This window comes from Apodemus sylvaticus, chromosome 13 (genome assembly GCF_947179515.1).
Source record: "Apodemus sylvaticus chromosome 13, mApoSyl1.1, whole genome shotgun sequence".
Classification (NCBI taxonomy): Eukaryota; Metazoa; Chordata; class Mammalia; order Rodentia; family Muridae; genus Apodemus; species Apodemus sylvaticus.
In genome coordinates, this window is record NC_067484.1 from 23346518 (window position 1) to 23369437 (window position 22920).

At 44.8% G+C, this 22920-nt stretch overlaps 1 protein-coding gene across 1 annotated transcript; it reads left to right on the forward strand.

Moving 5' to 3' along the window:
- Window positions 1–543: 543 nt before the first annotated feature.
- Window positions 544–19529, forward strand: Elac1 (elaC ribonuclease Z 1). Its single transcript, XM_052155573.1, has 4 exons — window positions 544–637; window positions 7835–7999; window positions 12327–12791; window positions 15269–19529. Exons 2-4 carry the CDS (start codon window positions 7843–7845, stop codon window positions 15733–15735), a joined length of 1089 nt encoding a protein of 362 aa, XP_052011533.1. The 5' UTR covers window positions 544–637; window positions 7835–7842; the 3' UTR covers window positions 15736–19529.
- The last annotated feature ends 3391 nt before the right edge of the window (window positions 19530–22920 follow it).

The following is a 22920-nucleotide window of genomic DNA, read 5'->3' on the forward strand; positions in this document are numbered from 1 at the left end:
ATGGGCACGCCTTTAATCCCAGTCTTCAGGGTCTGACTCCGAGGGTTTTCTGAGTTCGAGGCCAGCAGTGGTCTACATAGCAAGTTCAAACCTAGCCACCAGGACATTGCAAGACACTGTCTCCAAACAAAAACACACAAAATCTTTAAATAAGAGGTTCAGGAGGCACGCGGTTAGGCTGATAATAAAGTCCGATGCCAAGTGCTTTTCTTTCAAGGCACAAGATTACACTTTCAGGCGTTGCAGTTGAAAGACTCATCCCAACCAAAGACTAAAAACAATACGAACACATCAGGAAAAACATTCTTGTCTGGGACACAGAACACGGCAATCAAACCAAAGGCGGAAGAGTAAAGGTTTCCACTTTGGAGTCAGAAACTCCAGCAGGCACGCTTCGCAGCCAGCGCGTTACGGAGACCGAGGAGTGGGTGGGAACCCGCGACCCTCTCCTCCCCGTAGCTAGCCCCGGCGGGCGGACGCCACCGAGCGCGGACCTCCTGCGCACCTCCCGTGCGCCTAGAGCGGCCGCGCCGGACCGCCGGGCGGCGCACTTCCGGCTGCGCGTCGCTGCTCGCACACTGCAGGGCCTCGGAGCCGGCCTGCACCTCCCTCCGCTCCTGCGGGCGTCGGGGAGAGGGTGAGTTGGGCAGGACGCCCGAGGGGGGCGGGCGCGCTTCCTCGGAGCTCGCAGGCCCGCGGGGCGGGCGCAGAGGTCCCGGGAGCGCTCGACAGCGAGGACGCGCGGCGCGGTGTCCCGGGCTAGCGGCGGCCACAGGCCCGGCCACTCACTCTCAGGCCCACGCAGCTCCAAAGTAAGGGGGCGGCGGTGTCACCCGCCTGCACCCCTGGCCCGGAGCTGCCAGCCTGGAAACCGAGGAGCGCCGGTCTCCACTAGTCACCCAGGTGCTGTGGGATGTCCCCATGGTCAGCAGAGATTGTGATCTGCAGTCAGGCCCGAGGTGACAAGTGCCAGCATTGTCAAGACTGAAATTGCGCACTATCTCGAACGTGGATCTTGATCTCGAGAAAGCGAGCAGCTGCTTTTTTTTTTTTTTTTTTTTTTTTTTTTTTTTTTTTTTGTCTAAGAAGACAGAGACCTAGTGTGATTTGCTCACTTTAAGTTCCTAATTCCCGGAGCGATGCATGTCACAAAACATACAGCATTGCTTAAATAGTTGCTGTTTGTCAGCTGACCTACTGGGAGGGTTTTGATTATTTAGTCTACATTTTTAAAGCTTTTTATTGGGGGGGGGGGGATTTCAAGCATACATGGAAAAAAATTCCCAATTCATGGTCAGGCTTGTTTGACCCATTACCTTCTTCCCCCGATGTTGTTTTAAAGCGATTATGAAATATATTACTCCATATGCTAAATGCTTGTCTATAAGACACAATGGCTGTTTTTAAACATAAAGTCATAATCAGTCTAGTGTTTACATTCTCCCCGTTGTCTCTTCCCTTGCTAGTTTATCCAAATCAGGAACCAAACAAGCTGCACATAGTACAGATAAGTAATACCTCTTTTGTCTCTTGCCCTCCCAGGCTCCTCTTATATTTTTAAGCCCTAGAATTGTACTAGCTGAAACGCCAATTCCTGTGTCCTACGTGATTTTTTTCCCTACAGCTTGCACATTGTCTTTTCTGTGTCGGTGGAATTCTTTAGTAAACTGATACTTAGCTTTTCTGGCAAGAAAACCTCGAGGCCAACTGTGTAGCCAGCTAACAGTTGCAGCGGGAGACTTGTTACCTTGTGGCTACACCTAATGAAATAATGGATCTTGACAGTGATCTTTAGTAGATGTTTACATCAGGAAAGGAGACATTCTAGCACCTAGGCAGGCCTGCTGGAAGCAATTCCAACCACTTAGACCTTTTGGAGCAGTGGGGGTGGGGTGAGGTTGAGGTGGTGTGTAGACGAATCAAGGTTGCCCATGCATTGAGAATTTGAAGCTTCGTGGATACTCTGTGTCAGTGTAGTGTACTAACATTTCTAATTCTGTATGTGTTTGAAATTTTTCCTTTTGTTGTTGTTGTTGTTGTTGTTTGTTCCAAGACAAGGTTTCTCTAGCCCAGGTTGGCCCTCAGACTCTGATTCACCATTCATGTCCAGTTGAATTTTGTGTGTGTAAATGCATGTGTGTGTAAAACCACTGACCAGAAGTCAGTGGCTTCCACACTACTGTCTACCTTAAGTTCTTGAGACAAGGCCTTTCAATCACAGATGGTCTAGCTAGGTTAGCCACTGAGGCCCAGGGATTTGCTTGTCTGTCTCTCCCAGGCCTAGGGTTATATCCACACCCCACCAGACCCTGGTCTCTATGTAAGCATCGGGAGCTGAATGCAACTCCTCATCCTGATGTGTCAGGCATGTGACCCAGCTGAGATAGCTAATTTGGGTTTGTTTGGGGTTTTTTTGTTTGTTTGTTTTTTGAGACAGGTTCTTTCTATGTAGCCTTAGGTGGCCTGGTGTATGTAGACCAGGTTGGTGTTGAATTTACAGCTGCCTGCCTCTGTCTTCTAAGAGCTGGGGTTAAAGTCATGTGCCACCATGCCCCTCCTAAAATAAAACAAAACAAACTGACACCATTTTGTTTTAAATGTTAACTAATGATTTCAGGTTATGACCCTTGGGTTATAATTTCTAACAAGGAGTTCTTGTTTGTTTGTCTGTTTGCTGGGCTGGTTTGAGAGTATCTCATATAGCTCAATCTGGCCGTAAAGTTGCTATGTATCTACAGCTGGCTTGTTTTGGTCTCCCAGATACTCTCGTCTCCACCTTCTGAGTGCTGGGATCACAGGTGTGCACCATCTAGCATCCTTCACTAAACAGTTCTTAAATGTGACTCAGAGCAGGGGAAACGTGCTCTCAGACTCAGCATGTGCCTTACACACTGGATTTCCTATGTAATATTTCTAGGATAGGATCTAATCAATCGTTGGTGTTTTAAAGCTCCCTGGTATGCCCCAACCACGTGTCCATTATTTGTTAGGGCTTGCAAAGTGATTAGTAAAGTAGAGGTAGAAGACTCAGCTGGACAAATTAGGAAGTATTATCCAGGAATGACAATGCCCAGCCGGGAGCCCTGATGTGAGACTTATCACAGTTCTGATCACTTGGACTCATAGCTAAACTCCGTGTGCATATTGTCTGTCTTTTGATTCATCTTCTGTAAATTGTAGCATTGCTCTTGGCAAGGCAGAGACCCATTGAGAACAGCTCTTTTCCCCAGTTCTGGCCAGAACTGTAAAGAAACTCATTTCTGTCATCAGTTTCTGTCTGTCAGCTTTTCAGTGGAGTGACAAACAACATGAACCTTAGCTTGCAGTAACAATTACATTTTGTTCTTCCTTCTGTGTTTTACTAGCCTTTAAGTTAACTTTCTACTGTTTATCTCTACCTCTTGAAAAGTGCAAAACAATAAGGAGGTAATTCAGTAAGCCTATGTACACTGAACTACTTCATTGTTGAAAAGCAAGCATAGTCTAGAGGCAGAAATGTGGACTAACTCATGGAAGGGATGCTAACAGTAACCTTAAGGCTTGGATCATTACCTCGTGTGGGAGGGGAGCCCTCCCCAAAAGGGAAAGGAAACTAAATGATGTATAGTTATAAAAACATATTTGTCTTTTTGATTCATATTTGTCCTTTTGAAGCATATTTGTTTTTTGATTAAAAACATCAGCACTGTTAAATATAAAGCAGAAATAAATAAAGACATTGTTCATTACAACTGAAAATAACCCAAAGATTTAAGTCAGCAGACATCCTCAGGTCCATCCCGCCTTCATTCTAAAGACCCAGGAGGCCGGCCATCTTAGTAATAGGTTGTATGCCCCCACCACACTGTCTTATGGAAGTATGGGGCCTGATGCATTGTTATTAAAAATACGATTATACTGGGACCATTTATAATTTTTCTCATTGTTATCCTTGTAGTTACAGAGCTTACCTATAGAATAATTTAACAGAATAATTAACATTAAGAACATAAACTAGTCATTTTCCTGTTGACATAACTGTAAATTGTTTCTATATTTTAGCCCATCCAAAAGCATTATGGTAAACATTATTGCACAGAAATTTGTATTTCTACAGTTGGAGTCCAGAAAATGAGGTTTTCTGGATTTGTAATCAATAGTATCATTGCTGGTAATATTTATTGTCAAGTTATTCTCTCACAGAGTAATAGCACTCCACCCCTCCACCACTGTGACTCGTGATTACATCCGTTCCCTGTTTCCCATCACCCCAACTGGCTTTGGCTAGCATTGCTTGATTAGCATCCGCCAACTGCTGTGTGGGAAACTGAGTCTCTGTTCAGTCTGCATTTCTCCTTGGGGCTGTGCGCATTCACTCTTCTTTGTATTTCGGATGTTCTCTGTGATTTGGTATGTATTCTCTTTGTTTTTCCTTGTGTCAGTGTTTTTCATTAAATGCATTTCCATAAACTAAAAGTCAATATTTTATTTTGTTTACCATTGTGTGTGTATGTGTGCACGTGAGCTGGAAGGAGCATGCGCGCAGGTCCGAGTTGTGAGAGTTGATTCTCTCTTTTCACTGTGTGCGTTCTAGGGATTGAACTCAAGCCCGCAGGCTGGCCTACAAGCCCCCTCGCTCACTGAAGCTCTTTTCAGCACTGCACAGCCATTTTAAGAGGCTTTAATTTCTTTAAAACAATTTTTACTTTCTTTAAATTTTGAGAATTTCACTCCAAGTACTGTCTTTACATCCTCCCCACCCTTCCCTTCCCCCTCCAGGTCATCTCTGTCCCCTCCCGCCTCACCTTCATGGCCTCTTCCTTAGTCCTACTGCTACATGTGTATGTCTATACACAGTAATATGTGTATACACGGCCTACTGAGGCCATGCCATGTTGCTCCTGTGTGCTGTGTTTAGGGACTGGGTAAGTAGGGAGTGGCGGGCCCTGAGTGACTGAAGCCCGGCGTGAATGTGCTGTTGACATGGCTTGGCCGTGTCATGGACTATCCTCAGACCCACGGGAAAATGGCGAAGCGTGCCCCTCCCCACCCAGGGTGCAGCTCAGTGAGAGGGCAGAGCTTTCCTCTGGAGTCCAAGAATGACTGCTGACTGTGCAGAAGAGCTCTCCCTCAGCAGCACCCCCTTTATGGCCTGAAGACTGCTCTACAGAGACCACAGTACTGAGAGTCCCTAGACCTGCCTCCTCCATCCAGCAGTGCACCATAAACCCTGCCTCCTTACGAGCTGTGTGCAACGATCCTCAATGGTCAACTCTATATAATAGACTTCTGGGTTTGTCCATCAGAGAGCGCAGTCCACCGACTCAGCTATCTGTTTACCTCTGTGTATGTTTGTCTTTCCTTTGTTCCCTTGCCACCTCAGTCAGGTTGGTTTCTGGGTCCATACAGGACATAGCAGATAATCTATCAGGTGGCTGGTCTCTGGAGAAAACTGATTATCCCTCCCTAAGCACCCACTGATTGTAGCTCCTCATCCTGGGTGGGACTGCTTGTTGCAGGCTGTGTTTAGGCAACCATACTATTAAGACTTCCCTGTCATATTTAGAAGGCACTGCCCAGCAGCCGACACCCTCCTGGTCATCCGGTTCTTATGGAAATGCGTCTGCGTCTTCTGACATCTTCCCTCAGCCCGAAGTTTTGTAGATGTTTACCTTTTTATTTTCCTGTGATTTCACTGAGTTTTGATATACAGATGTTATAAAATGCTGTCCCACGCAGTAGATGAGTTTATTTTTAAATTTCAGAGCTTTTTGCCTTTGCAAGAAAGTCTTTCCACTCCCTAAAGTTATGTCACTATTCTCCTGATTTTCTCCCCTGTGGTGCGGATGGAGCCAGAGCATCTTGTATTTTAAGCAATGGCTCACCCATTGAACTACATTCCCAGCACTAATTTTTAAGACATATTTTATCAGGTTTTTTTAATTTAAATTTCTGACTCATGTGGAAGTGGTTAGTCATAGGTTTCAGCTAGCCTTCATTGTTGTATGTGATGCACATCTCCCATCACAGACACAGATGAGAAATGGCACAGTGCCTAGACCCAGTGAGAACAGGGCCTGGGGTTGGCAGCCTGGGGTTGGCAGCCGTCTGCGCATCCTCTAGGGTGCAGGTCTCTGAGACAAGATGGAGCCACAGCCCAGAGGTACATTATGGCCGGACTCTTCTGTTCTGTGCATGAGGCTCCGTGTCTGGGCTCAGGATTTGGGGGAAGGCAAAGGTAAACTGACCAACCATGAACTAACTGGCTTTGCACTGCTGTGAAATATCAACACTGTTACCCAGTACCATGGTCCTTCAGAAGGGGTCACTGTGGCCACCACTTGGTGAGCATGATCAGATAGTATGTCTTGTTTAGACCCTTAGCCAAAAATAACCCAGGTGGGCCTTACTGTTTATTAGGACTTTAAAAGCAAATTAGTACAAAATATGGAGGCATCTCATAGAGCGTCTTACTGTTCACTTCCTCATTTTTTTTTCTTGTATTAGGTAACATTAGTCTGGCACATTGATAAGCCAATACTGACAATTATAAGCAAATGCTATTTCTGTTAGGCTGGGATCCCTGCTCATCCCCTGCATGAGCTGGGGAACCCCATCTACCTTCCTTCCCCCAACCCTGTCTGCACAGAAGAAACTCCTCCAGGATAACATGTCATTACCCCTTGTCTCTGAGATTCTCCAAACCCACTTAAGAGTGCCTGCCCAGGGGCTCATTCTTGACCGTGTATGGACATAATCCCAGGTCCTAGCTGGCATGTCATAACTTCTCACCTAAACTCTATAAAACCCCCTTGCTTTCGTCCGGGCGTGGACATCCCTGACCTCCACCTGTGAGATCAGTGAACTACTGAGAGAGCTGTCTTTCAATAGACCTGCATTTATTCTTCTGATTATTTCTGTTGGTTCATTTCATTGGTAAAGACACCTATCAATTTGAATTCTAGTGTTGTGATTGTGTTTACCAATATATAATATTTCTTTGCCTGTATATGGGGTTCTGGAGTCAAAGCCGTATAATAACATTTCTATATTGTGACCACCTACTGTTTTACTTCCTTAAAAGTGTGCTTCCCAGAGGGGCGGTGGTGGTGAACACCTTTAGTCTTGGTACCTGAGAGTCAGATGTGGATGAATCTCTGAGTTTGAGGCCAGCCTGGTCTACAGAGACAGTTCCAGTACATCCATGGCTACACAGAGAAACCCTGTCTGCAAAAAGCAAAAACCAAAAGGGAAAAATGACTCCCCTATTAATTCTTCCCTCTTTCTACTTTCTCTGTAGTTTTCCTTTTAGAGACTGTCATAGGGTTGGAATCCAACTACAGTGTTTTCCTTATAATGCCAGGGATTAAGCCCAGGGCCTTGTACCTGCCAGGCAAGAGTTCTACCAATGAGCTAACTGACTCCCTTCACTAATTCCAGTGTGGAGTCTAGGGATCAAACTAAGTTGTCAGGCTTAGTTGCAAGTGGCATTACCTACTTATTCCCAAACTGTGTGCATGTGTGTGTTTGTGTGTGTGTTTGTGTGTGTGCATGTGTGCACGCAAGAAGGGTTATATAAGGTTTGGTGACTTCTTTTAGCCAGTTAAGACAATGGATGGGGGTATGGCTCAGTGGTTGAGGACCAGCACTATTTTAAACCACCAAAGAAACCATCATACCCAGAGCATAAGCAGGCATTGAAGGGTTAGGTCCAAGCAGAGCACATGTTCAGCAAGTACAAAGATCTGGGTTCTATTCCCAGCACCCAAAATCAGCCACTTGTAGTAAATCTCAGAGGAGCAGGCTTTTGGTGCAGTGACTTTTCTAATGACCCCCAGTGATGTTTCTGTTGCAGAGTGGAAGATGTCTATGGATGTGACCTTTCTTGGGACAGGAGCAGCATATCCGTCGCCGACCCGTGGCGCCTCTGCGGTGGTTCTTCGGTGTGAGGGCGAGTGCTGGCTTTTTGACTGTGGGGAGGGAACACAGACCCAGCTTATGAAAAGCCAGCTGAAGGCAGGTTAGTGTGCATCTGGCTTACCTGGGAGTGTCCTCTGGCATGTCCCATGCGCTTGGCTGTCAGGAACCCTGTTATTCAGTCACAGGCCTAAAGCTGAATCCATTTCATAACTAGAACTCTGTCAGGAAAGACTTGGAAGAGGGTCAGGCACCCAGCAGTGCTTGCTGAGTGTCATGTATACCTTCCCTTGCTTTTCATTCATCTCTGTGTTAAGAGTGAGGATTTGTGGAGGCTGGGCAAGCAGGATGAGGAGAGATGCAGCAGGTGTGGCAGACGGACTCTGCCCTGACAAGAGAGTGGTGGCCACACTTGTGTCCACCAGGAGATAAAGTCATGGGAGAATGCAAAGGACAGTAGGTGATTAGGGGAGGAAGAGGGGGATGAGGAGAAGCATGAGGAGAAAGAGGAGGGGGAGGCTTTCCCTTGCTATTCTGCTGGCCATTTCAGACAAGTTTATGAGTTGCTGAGAGAAGAAGAAAATCCCTGGCCTGGGGAGAATTGAAGTCCAGTCTGAGGGGATGAGCAGTGATCCAAGACCGGCACCTGGAGGGTGAATCCAGAGGGGAAAAGCCTCTGGCTGGACTTAGGAAGACCTGGGCATTAGGCCCAGTTGTATCTCAGGCTTGACCTTAGCAGATCAGCTAGCTTAAATATGTGTTTCTTGTCTCAGAGAACAGGGTTACAAACTGTGCCTAAAGAGATGTTATAAACCAGGTGTGTGGTGCTTGCTGGGAATCCTAGCATCCAGGAAGCAGAAAGGATTGTGAGTTAGAGGCCAGCCTGAGCTATACAGGGAGGCCTGATATCAAAAAAGATTGCTAAAAGAAATATATATATATATTTCTTTTAGCAATATATATATATATATATATATATCCAACCTACATAGCTGCTTCCATGTCATCATTTAAATCTTTAAAAATAATTTTTATTAGCTTATAATTACTGTGTTTTCATCATTTAAGTCTCATCTCAAAGGCTATTTTCTCAGAACTTCCTGGGTTAAGCAGCCTCTCCCAGGCATCTCTTTATTTTATATTGTCTTTATTAACTTAGTGTCATTGGTATCTGGAACTGCATTATTTATGTAGTTTGTTTCTGTGTTTTCACATTGATGTACAGTCAGGTAAGTTTAGTGACACTTATGTGCCTGATGGACACCTTGTAAGCACTGCTCATTGTGAACGGATGGACATTTAGGATTCCCCACTTTTGAGGTCTTGGTAAATCAGAGCTGCTACAGCTTATCAGAGGGTATGACACCTGATATTTAAAGAAACATACTTGTAGGGACCAGGACCAGCCATCAATCATGTAATGATAGAGGAAACAAGGAAGTATTTTTAAGCATAACATGAAAAAAGGGCCACTAATTGTAGAATACATGCTTAGGATGTGTAACAGCAATGGTTCCAGTTCTCAGCACTGAAACCAAAATTAACAAAGCAAAAGAAAAGATTATAAAGTGATTCCTAAAAGCATTTCAAAGCATGATCTTAACAATGCTAAAAATAGTTCATGGGACTCAGTAGTACAGCATGCTTTAATATATGCAAGGCCCAGGATTTAGCCACCAGCACTAAAAAAAGAAAGCAATTGTAACTGATTTACATATGTATATGTCTGGCTGGACTGGCCATTGTAGCAGTGCAATTGGCAAAGTACATATTTTAGTACTTTTTATTTTCCCAATTTTTATTTGAGATAAGGTTTTGCTAAGTTACCCATTGGCTGTCCTTGGATTTTCCCAGTAGCCTAGGCAGGTCTCCCTGACTCAGCTTCATCAGTAGTTGGAATAATCGGCCTGTGCCACGAGGACTGGCGTTTTAAGTATGTACTGTATCACACACACTCACACACACACACACACACACACACACACACACACACACACACACACACACACACACAGTTCCTTCCGAGGGAAAGGAAGTGGGGGTGCTCTCTGCTCTTCACCTGATAGCTTCCTCATACCTTTCATAACTGTGGTTACCATTCCTTGTATCTGAGAAATCACATTTCTGGAAAATGAGACGTCTGGCCTCCTTGAAATGATAACTGTGGGAAGCAGCTTCCTCTTCCTTTCTTTGCCTAGCTCGCTTTGGGTTCTCAGGCTGAGTTCAGCTTTGACTGTGTTTTGCTGCAGATAGTGAGAAGGCCCCAGGTCTGGTGTTGGCAGTTTTGAGGCCAGCTTGGGTCAGGACTCAGTGGCTGCTGTGGTTCTTTGATCTCTTACTGAGAGGCTGCCTGGAAAGGGGGAGTGGGGAAATTTACCAAAGAGCCTTTCATTTGACATTTAAAAAAAAAAAAAAGGCCTGGGGGAGCTCAGTGATTGGGGGCTTGCCGAGTGGGCGTGGCACCCTGGATCCAGTCCTCAGCACCACACAGAAATTACCGACAAGACCTGAGGGTCCTTGGGGAGCCTGCCATTGTTCTCAGCCTGCTTGGCCTGGGTGCAGTCATTCTCGAAGACTGCTTTGAGAGCATTTGCTGTCAGAACAAATCTTGGTGTGATAACTTGTTCCTGCTCTTTTATGGTATCAATAAACTGCTCCTGTACTTTTATGGTGCCGTAGAGTTCAGATTGGTGGCCCTTGAGCCTGTTCTACTGGAAATGTGCTGGTTGTGGTTGTTACTTCCAAAACGCCCGTGGCACATCTCAGAAAACGCCTATGTGGCGTCCTGCCGTTTACCAGCAGTAAATTCGGTTTACCATTAGCTAAATTGAGTTATAACTTAAGCCAGTGTGCACTGAAAAGCCTATTGTGTAGGTCAGACTGGAGACAAGAGCCGGGCCCATGGGCCCTCACGTAGTATGGTCGGGATCTGCCTTTACTCTGCTGCCTCCGGGATCTGATGTGCTTGCCCTCCCTCTGCTCTTCCTTGTTCCCCTCTGCCTCTCCGATCCCTCCTCCTCCTCTTCATTCCTCAGTCCTTGTCCTGTTTGCCCTTCCCCCACATCCTCACTGGGACACACATCTCAGTCTTGGTTGGTGAATCCCTGCTCAGGAAGGAAACCTTAAAAGGCAGTTTTAGGTTTAGACCTGGTGCAGTCAATTAGAGCCTGTAGAACATTTCATTTTGCTTTAGGTCCATGTTTCTAGCCTCAGAGGGAACAGTGGGAGATGTCTGAAAGATTCTTGAGGCCCATTTAGTTAGGTGAGATATCTTGCTATACTTTTAAATTTTATTTTTAAAAAGTAAGAATATGCTGGGCAGTGGTGGCACATGCCTTTAATCTCAGCACTTGGGAGGAAGAAGTAGGCGGATTTCTGAGTTTGAGGCTAGCCTGGTCTACAGAGTGAGTTCCAGGACAGCTAGGGCTACACAGAGAAACCCTGTCTTGAAAATTAAATGAATGAATGAATGAATGAATGAATGAATGAATAGATAAATAAATAAATAAGAAAGAATATATAGGAAAATAATTGGAAAGCTATAAAACACTGTAATTTGAAGATATTCATGGAAAAAAAAGATGCTATCCTATTTAAACCAGCCACTAAAGCTTGGTTTGGTAGTTCAAACCTATTATCCTGTCATTTGGAAAACTAAGGAGGATTGCCACAAATTGAAGGTTGTCTGGATTGCAGTGATTTCCAGGCTAGCATGGGCTATATATAGCATTAGATCTTGTCTCAGAGAGCAACCAAGTAGAGCTGGGGAGATGTGTCAAGGACAAGAGTATGTGCTGTGAAAGCACAGGGTCCTGAGTTCAAATCCACAGTGTCCATGTAAAAACCTGGGCATGGCTGTGTGGTGCCTGTAACCCTAGCACTAGTAACCTGGGTACTCAGGGAGGCAGATCCTGGGAGCTCAGTGCTCAGACAGCCTAGAAAAATGGTGAGCTTCTGGTTCAGGAGCGACCCTGTCTCACAGTACTAAAGCAAGAGAGTAAGGAACAGCAAGGGTAAGCCATCCCATCCGTCTCTGCTCTCTGCGTGCACGTGTCCAACAGACTCCTGTACATAGACTACACTCAACACCGTGCGCACCTCCTCCCACACACATGTACAGAACCAACCAACCAACCAATTAATAAAGCCTCTTTGTCTCTTTTCTGTAGTCACACAACAACACGAAAGGAAGAAATAAGTCTGTAGTAGCATAGAGAATATGTCATTTCAGTTGACTACTCCTTATGTAAGTTCCGTGTCTGTGGAGCTGAGGCTGTTCCTCAGCGCCAGTCTCAGTGGTAGGGCAGCTATCTGGTCGGCACAAGGGGACTCCAGCATGGGCTGGGGGGTGGGGGTGCTCGGTCTAATAGTTAAACGTTGGTTTTTATTCCCGAAAACGTTTCTAATATATTCCTCATCTCAATCAAAAGGGAGAATTACCAAGATCTTCATCACGCATCTTCATGGAGACCACTTCTTTGGCCTTCCCGGCCTCCTCTGCACCATCAGCCTGCAGAGTGGCTCTGTGGTCAGCAGGCAGCCCATTGACATCTATGGCCCCGTCGGGCTTCGGGACTTTATCTGGAGAACCATGGAGCTCTCTCACACGGAGCTGGTGTTTCCTTACGTGGTTCATGAGTTAGTTCCTACAGCTGACCAGTGTCCTGGAGAAGAACTGAGAGAATCCGCCCACATGGATGAGGCAGACAGTGCTCCCAAAGGACAAGGGCGAACTATCCTGCTGGATGCCGAAGAAAACTCATACTGTCTGGTTGATGACGAGCAGTTTGTGGTAAAGGCATTTCGCCTCTTTCATAGAATTCCATCCTTTGGCTTCTCAGTCGTGGAAAAGAAGCGTGCTGGTAAACTCAATGCACAGAAGCTGAGAGATCTCGGTAAGCACAGCCCGTCCTTCTCTGTACCTGAGCCAAGGGGAAGCCACTGAGGGCGTCGGGAAGCCTTGTTTTCTGAGCTCATAGGAAGCACTCTCTTCCTTGGCCCAAAGCTGCTGTTGAGAACAAAACTCAAATATTGAATCTATTTGAATCTTTTCTTGTTAGCTCCCTGGATTCACATTCCCTTTTGTCTGCACCGAGAGTTGAATCTAAGCACTAAGCAAGCACTACCTACCACTGGGCTCTCTCTACCTCCTTTACCTTTACCTGATCCACATTGTCCAAGTGGCTTTGGATGTGTGATCGATCATTCTGACAGCTGGCAAGCAGGCTGTACGACCAGGCCCGGCTGTCTTGGTTGACAAAGTGGTTTGAATTGGAATGATAAGTCCATGATTTATTTTTACCTCTTTGTACTTTCCTTTCCTGTACTTGGGCCATGCTAGGTTCACGCCCATGGCCTCCCACGGGCTCCACCCCAAGCTACTGCCTGTCTTCTTGTCTCATTTTTGAAGTTACTTTTTAAAATCTGTTTGTTTTTATTTTTGTCTGATCCAGGGTTTCACTCTGTAGCCTAGCCTGGCCCACAAGTCACTGTATAACTCAAATTCAGAGTCATGATCCTCCAGCCTCTGCCTCAAGATTGGTTGGAATTGGAATTGTGCACGGTCCTGAGGTATGTTTTCAATGACATCTTTGTGTGAGGTATAGGCGTGTGTCTGTGTCCTCTCACATACGTGTGCATGCAGAGGCCAGTGGTGCCTGCTTTCCTTTCTGATACAGGGTCTTTGACTGAACATGGAGCTAATTAGTTGCCTAGGCCGACTATTCTGCAAGCCTTAGGATCCACCATTTTCTGTCCCCAGTGCTGAGGCTACAGATGCAAGCCCCACCATGGTTGTCACGCGGGTGCTGGGGTCTGAGCTCAGGTCCTCTTGCTACCTCAGCAGGCACTTCACCCACTGAGCCATCTCCTGGGTTTTTCAGTGACATCTCTGGTGTAAGGGTTTTTGCCTTAGGACTTCACCTTACAATAGCAGCCGACTCCCTCAAGAGTTCCTTTTCTATTTACCTCACTACCCATCCAATCTTGATGAAGTTAGTTTGGTATTCACAGCACTGCACCTTACCCAGTTTTATATACCACACTTCATCATGGTTGGAAGGAAACACAAAGATGGGCACTGGTCCCTGAAGACTTTGTAGTTTCTCCTTATGAGGCTGTAGTGCTTCAGTGAGGAGACCTCAGCACCTCTGAAGAAAGGCCAGGTCTACTTCCGGCCTCAGTACTGCACTTGGCTTGGCATGCCATGGTACCCCTGTTGGAAGAATGGTGGTGGTTCTGTCTGATTTTTAGATATGCACTATGTTCCCCGACTAAGACAGTATACTGTTCTAGATAATGAGGAAAAGTGACAAGGCCAAAGATGTTTTCAGTGATCTAAATACTGTGCAAATACTGGTATATTTGGAAACTTTAAACATGATCTCTGTTGGAAATGTTGACCAGGTATTTGCTGGTAAGAATTATCCACAGTGTTAATCTATACTAATACTACACTGAGGCTTGAAATTGCTACCATCCACCATTATGATTAAGCATGCAGAATTGCCTTAAGCATCCCTTGGCTGTAGTTTTATTTGTTTGTTTGGGACGTGTGTGTGTGTATGTGTGTGTGCCACAGTGTGCAGGTGGAGGTCAGAGGGCAGCTTCTGGGAGTCAGTTCTCTCCTTCCACCACGTGGGTCTCAGGAATCCAGTGAGATTCTCAGGCTTGGCTGCCATCTCCCTACCCAAACGTATGACCCCATTAATCCGCTTAACAAGTTTCTTCCTTAGTCAGTCTGTTCATAGACATTTGCTCTGACTAGAGATATTGATTATATCATTGTTTACATCTATTCTTTGATGTTATGATAAAGTCTCCTCAAAAACTGTTATTCCCATGCAGTGCAGAAAATCCAAGCTGGTATCTTGAGTGTAGTAAGGTCTAAGTGTTACTTCAGAGCTTAGAAGTGAGCTTACACATGTGCTTGGAAAAGGTTTCCAGCATAAAGCCATTGTTATTAACAGCAGCCAGCACTGAGCATTTAAAATCTTTAAATTTCCCATAGCACAGTTGTCTACAAGTAGGAAAGCATTTCTTCCTTCAGTTGTGAAAATGATTGGATGCCTTTTACATTTGTGTAAAAATGTTGTGTGTATGGGGGTTTTGTCAGCATTAGGACTGGGCACCATGTCAATGCCTGCCACCCTCAGAAACCCCGGAGCTGGATTGCAGACGGTTGTGAGTTGCCACGAAGGTACTGGGAATGGAACCCAGGGCCTCTGGAACAGCAGCAAATGCTCAACTGCTGAGCCCTCGCTCCAGGCGCCTGGGTGCCTTTGCTCCTTGCCATTTGCTGTAAGCTGTTAAAGTTATCTCTTTGCAAATCATAATTCCATATCCCTGACAAGATGTTATCTTGTATCATCAGGTGTGCCACCAGGTCCAGCCTATGGGAAGCTGAAAAACGGTATTTCTGTCGTTTTGGATAATGGAGTTACAATATCTCCCCAAGATGTCTTAAAAAAGCCTATGGTTGGAAGAAAAATCTGCATCCTGGGTGACTGTTCCGGGGTTGTGGGGGATGGGGCAGTGAGGCTGTGCTCTGAAGCCGACCTGTTGATCCATGAGGCGACTCTGGATGATTCCCAGATGGACAAAGCGAAAGAGCACGGCCACAGCACGCCACAGATGGCTGCGGCCTTTGCAAAGCTGTGCCGGGCAAAGAGGCTAGTTCTGACTCACTTCAGTCAGAGGTACAAACCGACCGCCTTAGCTAGAGAAGGGGAGACAGATGGCCTCGCAGAACTGAAGAAGCAAGCCGAATCCGTGTTGGAGCTCCAGGAAGTGACTCTAGCGGAAGACTTTATGGTGATCGGCATTCCGATCAAGAAATGAAACCCGTGCGCGCTCCCGACACACTAATGCGGCCGTGCTGTGGAGTTACAGACCTGCACTACAGACTCTTTGTTGGTGGTTGTGAGTGATTTTTTTTTAAATTACTTTGGCCCTAAAGATGGAGCTGCATTGTTGAGCTGACTCAGTGAGAGGGAACAAGGTTTTAAATAATAAATCATTTTTAAAAGATGAAAAAAATTTAAATGATTTAAAATTTAAATTTTAAATGATGAAAATCCTTCTTAAAGTGCAGATGTGACAAAATAATCCATTGTGCAGGGGTACTTATTTTGTGGCTGTTGCTACAGATAGAATTCAACACTCTGTGCAGTGTTAGACTTAGCTTTGCCTAGCTTAGAGCTGTTGTTGGCAAATTATATAGGACTGGGTCCTCTTGGCTACACAAACGGTAGCAGAATTTGTATAGAACTTGTGTTCCTAACAGGGAGATAAGAGATGGGGGCAATACACGTGCAGTATTGACAACGAGGTGGCCGTTTGCCGGAACAGTCAGTGCAGGCTTGGATTCAGCTTTATCTTAGCATTTTCTTCAGCATTCTGGTTTCTTTTAGCACATGGTCCTGGGTAGTCTACTGAGAATTAGATATGATGGGACTGTTTTTCCATTGCAGTGACGGAGGGGAGATGGTGACAGCACAGTAGTTGAGTTAGTGGGGGTCAGGAATGCCATATATGCTGTGCAGTTAGCGTTAGTCCTGCGTAATAATTACCTCAAAGTTCTAGGCCTGTTCAGAGACACAAATTAAACCTTTTATTCCCAATGTGAATATGCTTTGCTAAAGTTAATGATGTTATGGATTGGATTAATAGATGGGCCAAATCCTCCAACAGGAGGTAAAGGATATGTATGATAGAATTAGATCAGGTATTATTTGGCAAAATGAGTCATCAAGTGAATGTTATGGATGTGGAGAGAGACGGTCACCCCCACTGTGGGGTGGAGTCTGCCTCAGGCCTAGTGGTCCTGGAGCTGCAGTGAGTTGAGTGTGGAGTTGGAGAGAGAACTGCTGCCTCTGCTTCCAGAGACTAAGTTGGGAGGTCAGGGTGACCTGACACTGCGTGCCAAACTGCCTGGGTGACTCTGAAATGAGTACATGGGTACTGAGCTAGCCAGGAGAAAAAAAATGTCTTTTTTCTATGTATTTAAATTGAGGGCACATCTATTTTATAGATTCTTATATATGTTTGTGTATTATATACTTTATGATGCATATTTTTACATGAAGGCTGACCGCCCTCCTATTTTCTTAAAGCAAAATAAAGATATTTTATTGGACAAACAAAAGCTAGGAGTTTATTATCAGAGAATCCTCTGTAAGTAATTCTGAGGCATTATTTTGGCACAATAAAAATAATGTTGGAAGGTTAAGAAACCATAAAGGGGCAAAGCTGGGTGTTGTGGAGAGACACTGACTACAGGGCCCGCTGACAAGTCCAGACCTGCGCTCTCATCCAGTAGTCTCTCAGATTGTGAGGCTTAATAGAATTTTGGAGTTGCATCATTTAATGTCTTTTTCTCGGAGTGCTGAGGCTGTTTTCTGTGAGTGGAAGTAAAACTGACATGTGGTTCTTGTGTTCAAATCTCTATCTTCGAGTAGTTCCTTCTTTCTAGTTCTGTCTGTGTTAGAGAACATCTTAGTTAGGCATGGTGGCACAAGCCTGTTACCTTGCTGTTTGCAAGGCTAAGGCAGGAAAATAGGAGCCCGGGCTACAAAGTAGGACTTTATCTTAAAAAAAAAAAAAAAAAAAAAAAAAAAAAAAAACAGACAGAAAAATAAATGTGACTTGTAACGCATTTTCATGTTCATTCACCTTCTTCGCTGCCACACAGGAGTGGCCTGCTTTATTCTGTTGAAGATTTGACTTCATCGGCTTACAGACCTAAGGCCCATCCTCTCTGTCATCTCCCCCTGTATTTAACAAGGTCTCATCGTGCAGCTCGAACTGGCCTGAAGCTTAAAGCTCCTTCCTGCTTGGGAGCTGGGGTTATAAACGTGTGGTTGTCATCTGCCCATAATGTTTTAAATATTTCTTTCCCAAGGAAATTTTATAATTTTTAGGCTGGGAGTATAGCCTGGTGGTAGAGCACTTGCTTAATTTTGATCTGTAGTATAAAAAGGAAGGGTGATTATTGCCTCCTAGTACAAATGTCTTTATTATGCCTTTAATACATATAATTCAACTCTTTTTTTCTCTGAATATTCTGATGTCAGCTTGAAATTTTCCTACTTTTTCTCTTATTAGTGAAATAAGAATCCTTCCCAAATGTGTCTATCCTAAATGGACAGTGATGGTACTTTTATCTTACAGAGGAAGATGTTTATAGTAAAATGTACTAGATCTGTCTTTACTAACAGATTTGAGGGCTAGTGAAGTGGAGATTAATAGGAGTATTGACCCCCTCCCTTCTTTCTCTTTCTTCTTTTTTTCCTTTAAGATTGGGGTCTCATGTAGCACAGGCTAGCCTTGAACTTGATATATAGCCAAGGATGATCTTGAATTTGTGATGCTTCTGCCTCTGCCTCCAGAATGCTGAGGTAACTGTCTTATGTCACCATGTTAGGTCTGTGTGACACTGAGGATGGAACCTAGGCTAGGCTTCTGTGGTGCTGAGGATGGAGCCCAGGACTCTATGCCTGCCAAGCATCCCAGAGCTCAGGTGTGGGGGGCTTTTAGGGGATACTGAAAATGAAGCACTGGCTGCACCTTTGAATATTCTTTCTTGACAGAGAAGAACTAAATCTAAGGGGAGACTGTGGGATAATAGTGTGTAATTTTTCTTTTCTTTGGTGTATAAAAATAAAAAACAACTATTTAAGTCAAGTTTTTTATTTTTGTTTTAAAAAACAAGAGAAGTGGCTGGGGATGTAGCTCAGGGTAGAACAGTAGTTAGCCTGAGCTAGGTCTTGGGCTTGATCCCCAGTGTCTCCACTTGGCCCCTGCCCCCCAGAAAGACAAGGGGGAAGAGAGGGAACATGAATGGTTAAAAGTGGATTCAGATTATAAGAATGTATGAAAATGTAATAATGAAACTCATACAGTTAATATGTACTGATAATTTTTTTAAGTGGAGAAAGAAGTTTGGGAGGCAAGAGAGGCTGCCACTTCTGTGGGGCTTTATGACTCAGTAGTACAATGGACGTTCTGACGAAGTGTATGTATATACTCATTTAGTATAGCAGTTACCTCAAAGCACATCCATTCCGATAAAGCACTCCTCTGGATAGCTGTGGTCGCCTAGACACATAGACACTCCAGGTGGCTGACAGTTCAAGTCCTTGTATGATTCCTCTTCATCATCTGGACTGCAGCCAGAGTGAGCTTTCCCCAAGACGTAACCTTTGCCATCTCTCTCTGGCTTGAAGCTTGGTAGTGCTCTGGCCCTTTCGCCTAACCTAATCTTACTCCCCCATGCTACTCAGGTTTGCAGCCCCGGCCTCGAGGTCTTCAGAGCCTTCCAGGGATCTGCTTCCTTCCCCTGAAATGGTTTGCCATTCCCCAAATCACTCTAGCGAGCCTTGGCATCTTAGCTTTGCTTTCAGGCTCACAGAAGTCTGCCTACCTGGCCCCCGCGAGGAAGTGTACGTTTCTCAGCCCCTCAACCCGCCTTCCTGACACTTGTCAGTTACAGCTTTGTTTTGCCTCTGTATGTGATGTTTCTCCTCCACGCCAGCTCTGTGAACCACACAAGGCAGAGCTCTGTCTGCTTCTGTTCCCCTGATGACTAACTCTGTCCGGAACATCAACGGCATCAATAAAGAGTGTTGACTGGATCACATTTTCTTGTCCCGTGATTTTGTTAATATTTAGTACTTTGTTATTCAATGGATTTTTCCCCCCTGATTTATGTGGTCTCCGAGCCTCATCCACTTGGGTTTTGTTGTTTTGTTTTAGGAAACAAGAATAATTTGTTCTGAGCCAACGGAGGGGTTATGACCTGGTGATGCTGATGCTGACACAGGTTACCTTGAGTGGTGTGTTTTATTTCTAGCCTTGTTACTCAGAGGTAAATCCTAAGCTTTTGAGTCTGCTAGGTCTGTGTTTAGTGGATTCCTTCCCAATGTTGCACAACACTCATGGAGAGCAAATTCTGAATTCCATGTCCCAGGGAAGATGGCCAGCAGCAGGGGAACCAGACAATCTCTGATGGAGACCAGTTTACATCAACTGTAGTCAGAGGTAAGTGATCAGAAGGTTAGGAGTAGGTACAGGGGTACTAACTCACACAGCAAACCAATCCCATGCACATCTAAAGGACAAAGTAATCAATTGAGACCTAGACTCGGCTATTTCTGTGTTCTTGATGGACTCTGAGGGTCAAGTAAGACTGTCATAATCGGGATTATAAGGATGTTAGGATGCCTAAGTTTACTCAAAGGAAAAAAAAAAAAGAAAGAAAAAAGTTCCATCCCTAAATAAAGCTAGCCCAGAAGCCCTGCTGCTCAGATCCAGCCTGCTAATTATACACTCAGCAGACATGGCAGGAACAAAGATTAAATTCACCCACGGGGAAAAAGGTGTCAGGGAAAAGTGAGGGATCAAGGTTTTCAGCAATATGAATCCCTTCGCTGCCAGAAGCTGTTCAGACAGCCAGAGGCAGAGCTCAGCAGGGTTTCGTTCCCTGTCACCCAGTGAAACAAGGTCATCTTGTCCAGGTTGTTTTCTACGTTGTTGTGACTTCCAGAGATGATAGGTTAGTCTGACTATATCTCTTGCACACGTCTGGACTGGAGTTGAACATCTCAAATCGTCCAGGTCTGGGTCAGCAACCCAAGTGACCTGACTTGCCAGGGGCCTTGACACATCTCTGTACAGCCAGCAGAGGCCAGAACACAGTCCCTTTCTCCTGCGAGGCAGTGCCACTTAGGATGATGGTCTTGGAACTAGCAGATGTTCCTGAGATACACAGGCACCCTGTCTTAGGAGACACGCTAGCATTGGTCTACCTGAGAACCAGCAGGGTCGATGCCAGCATAGTGCTGGAGTGCTGTCAGCATGGAGACCCTCCAAGTTACCAAAGGCAAGGAAACAGACCCTGGTACCAAGGCTCAAATGTGACATGATTAGAGTTTGTTATTTAGAAAAAAATTGAGGGAGGATGTAATGTGTCCAATATCATAAGTTTGGATTTTGGTTGGTTTGGTTTGGTTTGGTTCATTGGTTGGTTTTTGTTGTGCTGGGTGTTAAACTTATAGTGACGTGTCGAAGACAGACAACTTCATTGAGCTAGAATTCAGTGGACAACTACCACTGGTTTTTATTATCCTCCAGAGAAACCCCATAATTCTGGCAGTCACTCACCCCCATGTTTCACCTTACCTTCCCAAGCCCCCGAGTTATAGGAAACATCGAATCTGTTTTCTGGCTAATTCTGAACATTTCATATGAATAAATTTGTACAGCACGAGCTGCTTTGTAAATAGCTTCTTCCATTCAGCATGTTTTCAATATTCATCCCATCAGTAATTTATTCTTTTTATGGCTAAATAATACTTTGTGGATATACTGCATTTTATTTATCCATTCTTCAGTAGGTCAGGGATAGATTATTTTGAAATATTTTCTATAAAATACCTCTATTAGGAATGTAAAAGGGGATATTGGTACAGATAGTATAAACATTAATATGATAAAAATAATCCCATAAATAACTTTTATATTAGGTGAAATTACCAAAGCAACTTTTTGGGGTTTTCTTGTTTTGTTGGGTTTTTTTTTGTTTTGTTTTGTTTTTGTTTTTGTTTTTGTTTTTGTTTTTTGAGAAAGGGTTTCTCTGTGTAGCCCTGGCTGTCCTGGAACTCATTCTGTAGATCAGTCTGGCCTTGAACTCAGAAATCTGCCTGACTCTGCCTCCCAAGTGCTGGGACTAAAGGTGTGCACCACCACTGCCCGGCCCAAAGCAACTTTTTAAGAAAACAGAATTTGGGAGCTGACTGTGGTGGTGCATCTTGGTGCTCCTGGCATCTGGGAGGCTGAAGCAGGGCCAGCTTGGGCTATGCAGTCAAACCCTGTCTCAAAAAAGCCCAAACAAAACAAACAACAAAAACACAGACCAAAGCAAACCCCCCTCCCTTCCTAAACGCAGTAGTGTTTGCCTGTCGCCCCAACGACTTGGGGAAGGTCTGGAACCCATGAGTGTCAGGACAGCTATGCCAACATAGTGAGACCATGTCTCAAAAGTTAGAGGAAAAAAAAAAGGACCCAAAATACAGATTATTAGAACTTACACATTACTTTGAAAATACATAGTTTAAAATAAAATAGTTGAAAATTTGAAAGAATTCATAAGGATATGATTTTTAAAGTTGAATTGATGACTAAAAATCTTACAAGTTTTTCTGGTCTCCATTAGCGAGTTAGTCTAAAGGAAGAAACACACCTTCCTTCCACAGACACTTCTAGTCAGTAGAAAAAAGGGAACCTGTCCCAGCTCATTTTATGAGGCCAGTATACTCCAGATGATGTCAAAAAGGAATGACATTAAAGGAAAGGACAATCACATGCTAATCTTCCCCATAAAACTCTGAAGAAGATAATTAGCTAATTGAATCCAGTGGCGTAGATTAAGAAAGACATCGTTTTAAGAGAAGTTCATTCCAGAAATGCAAAGTTTGTTTGGCTTTAGAAAATCACTTGTGTCCACAGCAACAAAAGGCGGGGGGGGGGGGGGGGGGGGGGGTAGGGAGGGTAGGGGGTGGTGGGGGAGGACAGTAAGATGATCTCCCCAGATCTAGAACTTAACACTCACATAGAATGAGAATTCCAATCGATCATATTAAGACTAGGGGATGCCTTCATTCTAATAAGTAAGATCTGGAAATGCAGTAAATGCTGGACCTACTGATGAAAACTTTGTCTCTAAGAAACATTTACGGATGCCAACTCAGTACCATACCCAGACAATAGCTCCTTTTCTTTCTTTGTCCCAGCTTTATTCTGACAAAGATGGGGACAGTTCCCTCCTGGGCAGGGACCTCTTGTACCTGGAAAGCCTCTCTGGGAGAGTCACACAAGGCCCCACTCCCCATTCTCAGATCCGTGGAACTTCCTGAGAAACAGACAGACAAGCAGGCCTTCTGCTCACAGGCACCACCAGATAGCGCCTGTTCTCAGGCTGGAAGAGATGCAGGGGTGACAGCTCGGTCCCGCCTGGGAGATGAGAGG

What these genes read in the sequence shown, in the direction of transcription:
- Elac1 (XM_052155573.1), top strand. Translation starts at nt 7,843, where the DNA reads ATGTCTATGGATGTGACCTTTCTTGGGACAGGAGCAGCATATCCGTCG. An exon ending in GAAAAGCCAGCTGAAGGCAG is followed by an intron (nt 8,000 to 12,326) that starts GTTAGTGTGCAT and finishes CTCAATCAAAAG; the next exon opens with GGAGAATTACCAAGATCTTC. An exon ending in ACAGAAGCTGAGAGATCTCG is followed by an intron (nt 12,792 to 15,268) that starts GTAAGCACAGCC and finishes TTGTATCATCAG; the next exon opens with GTGTGCCACCAGGTCCAGCC.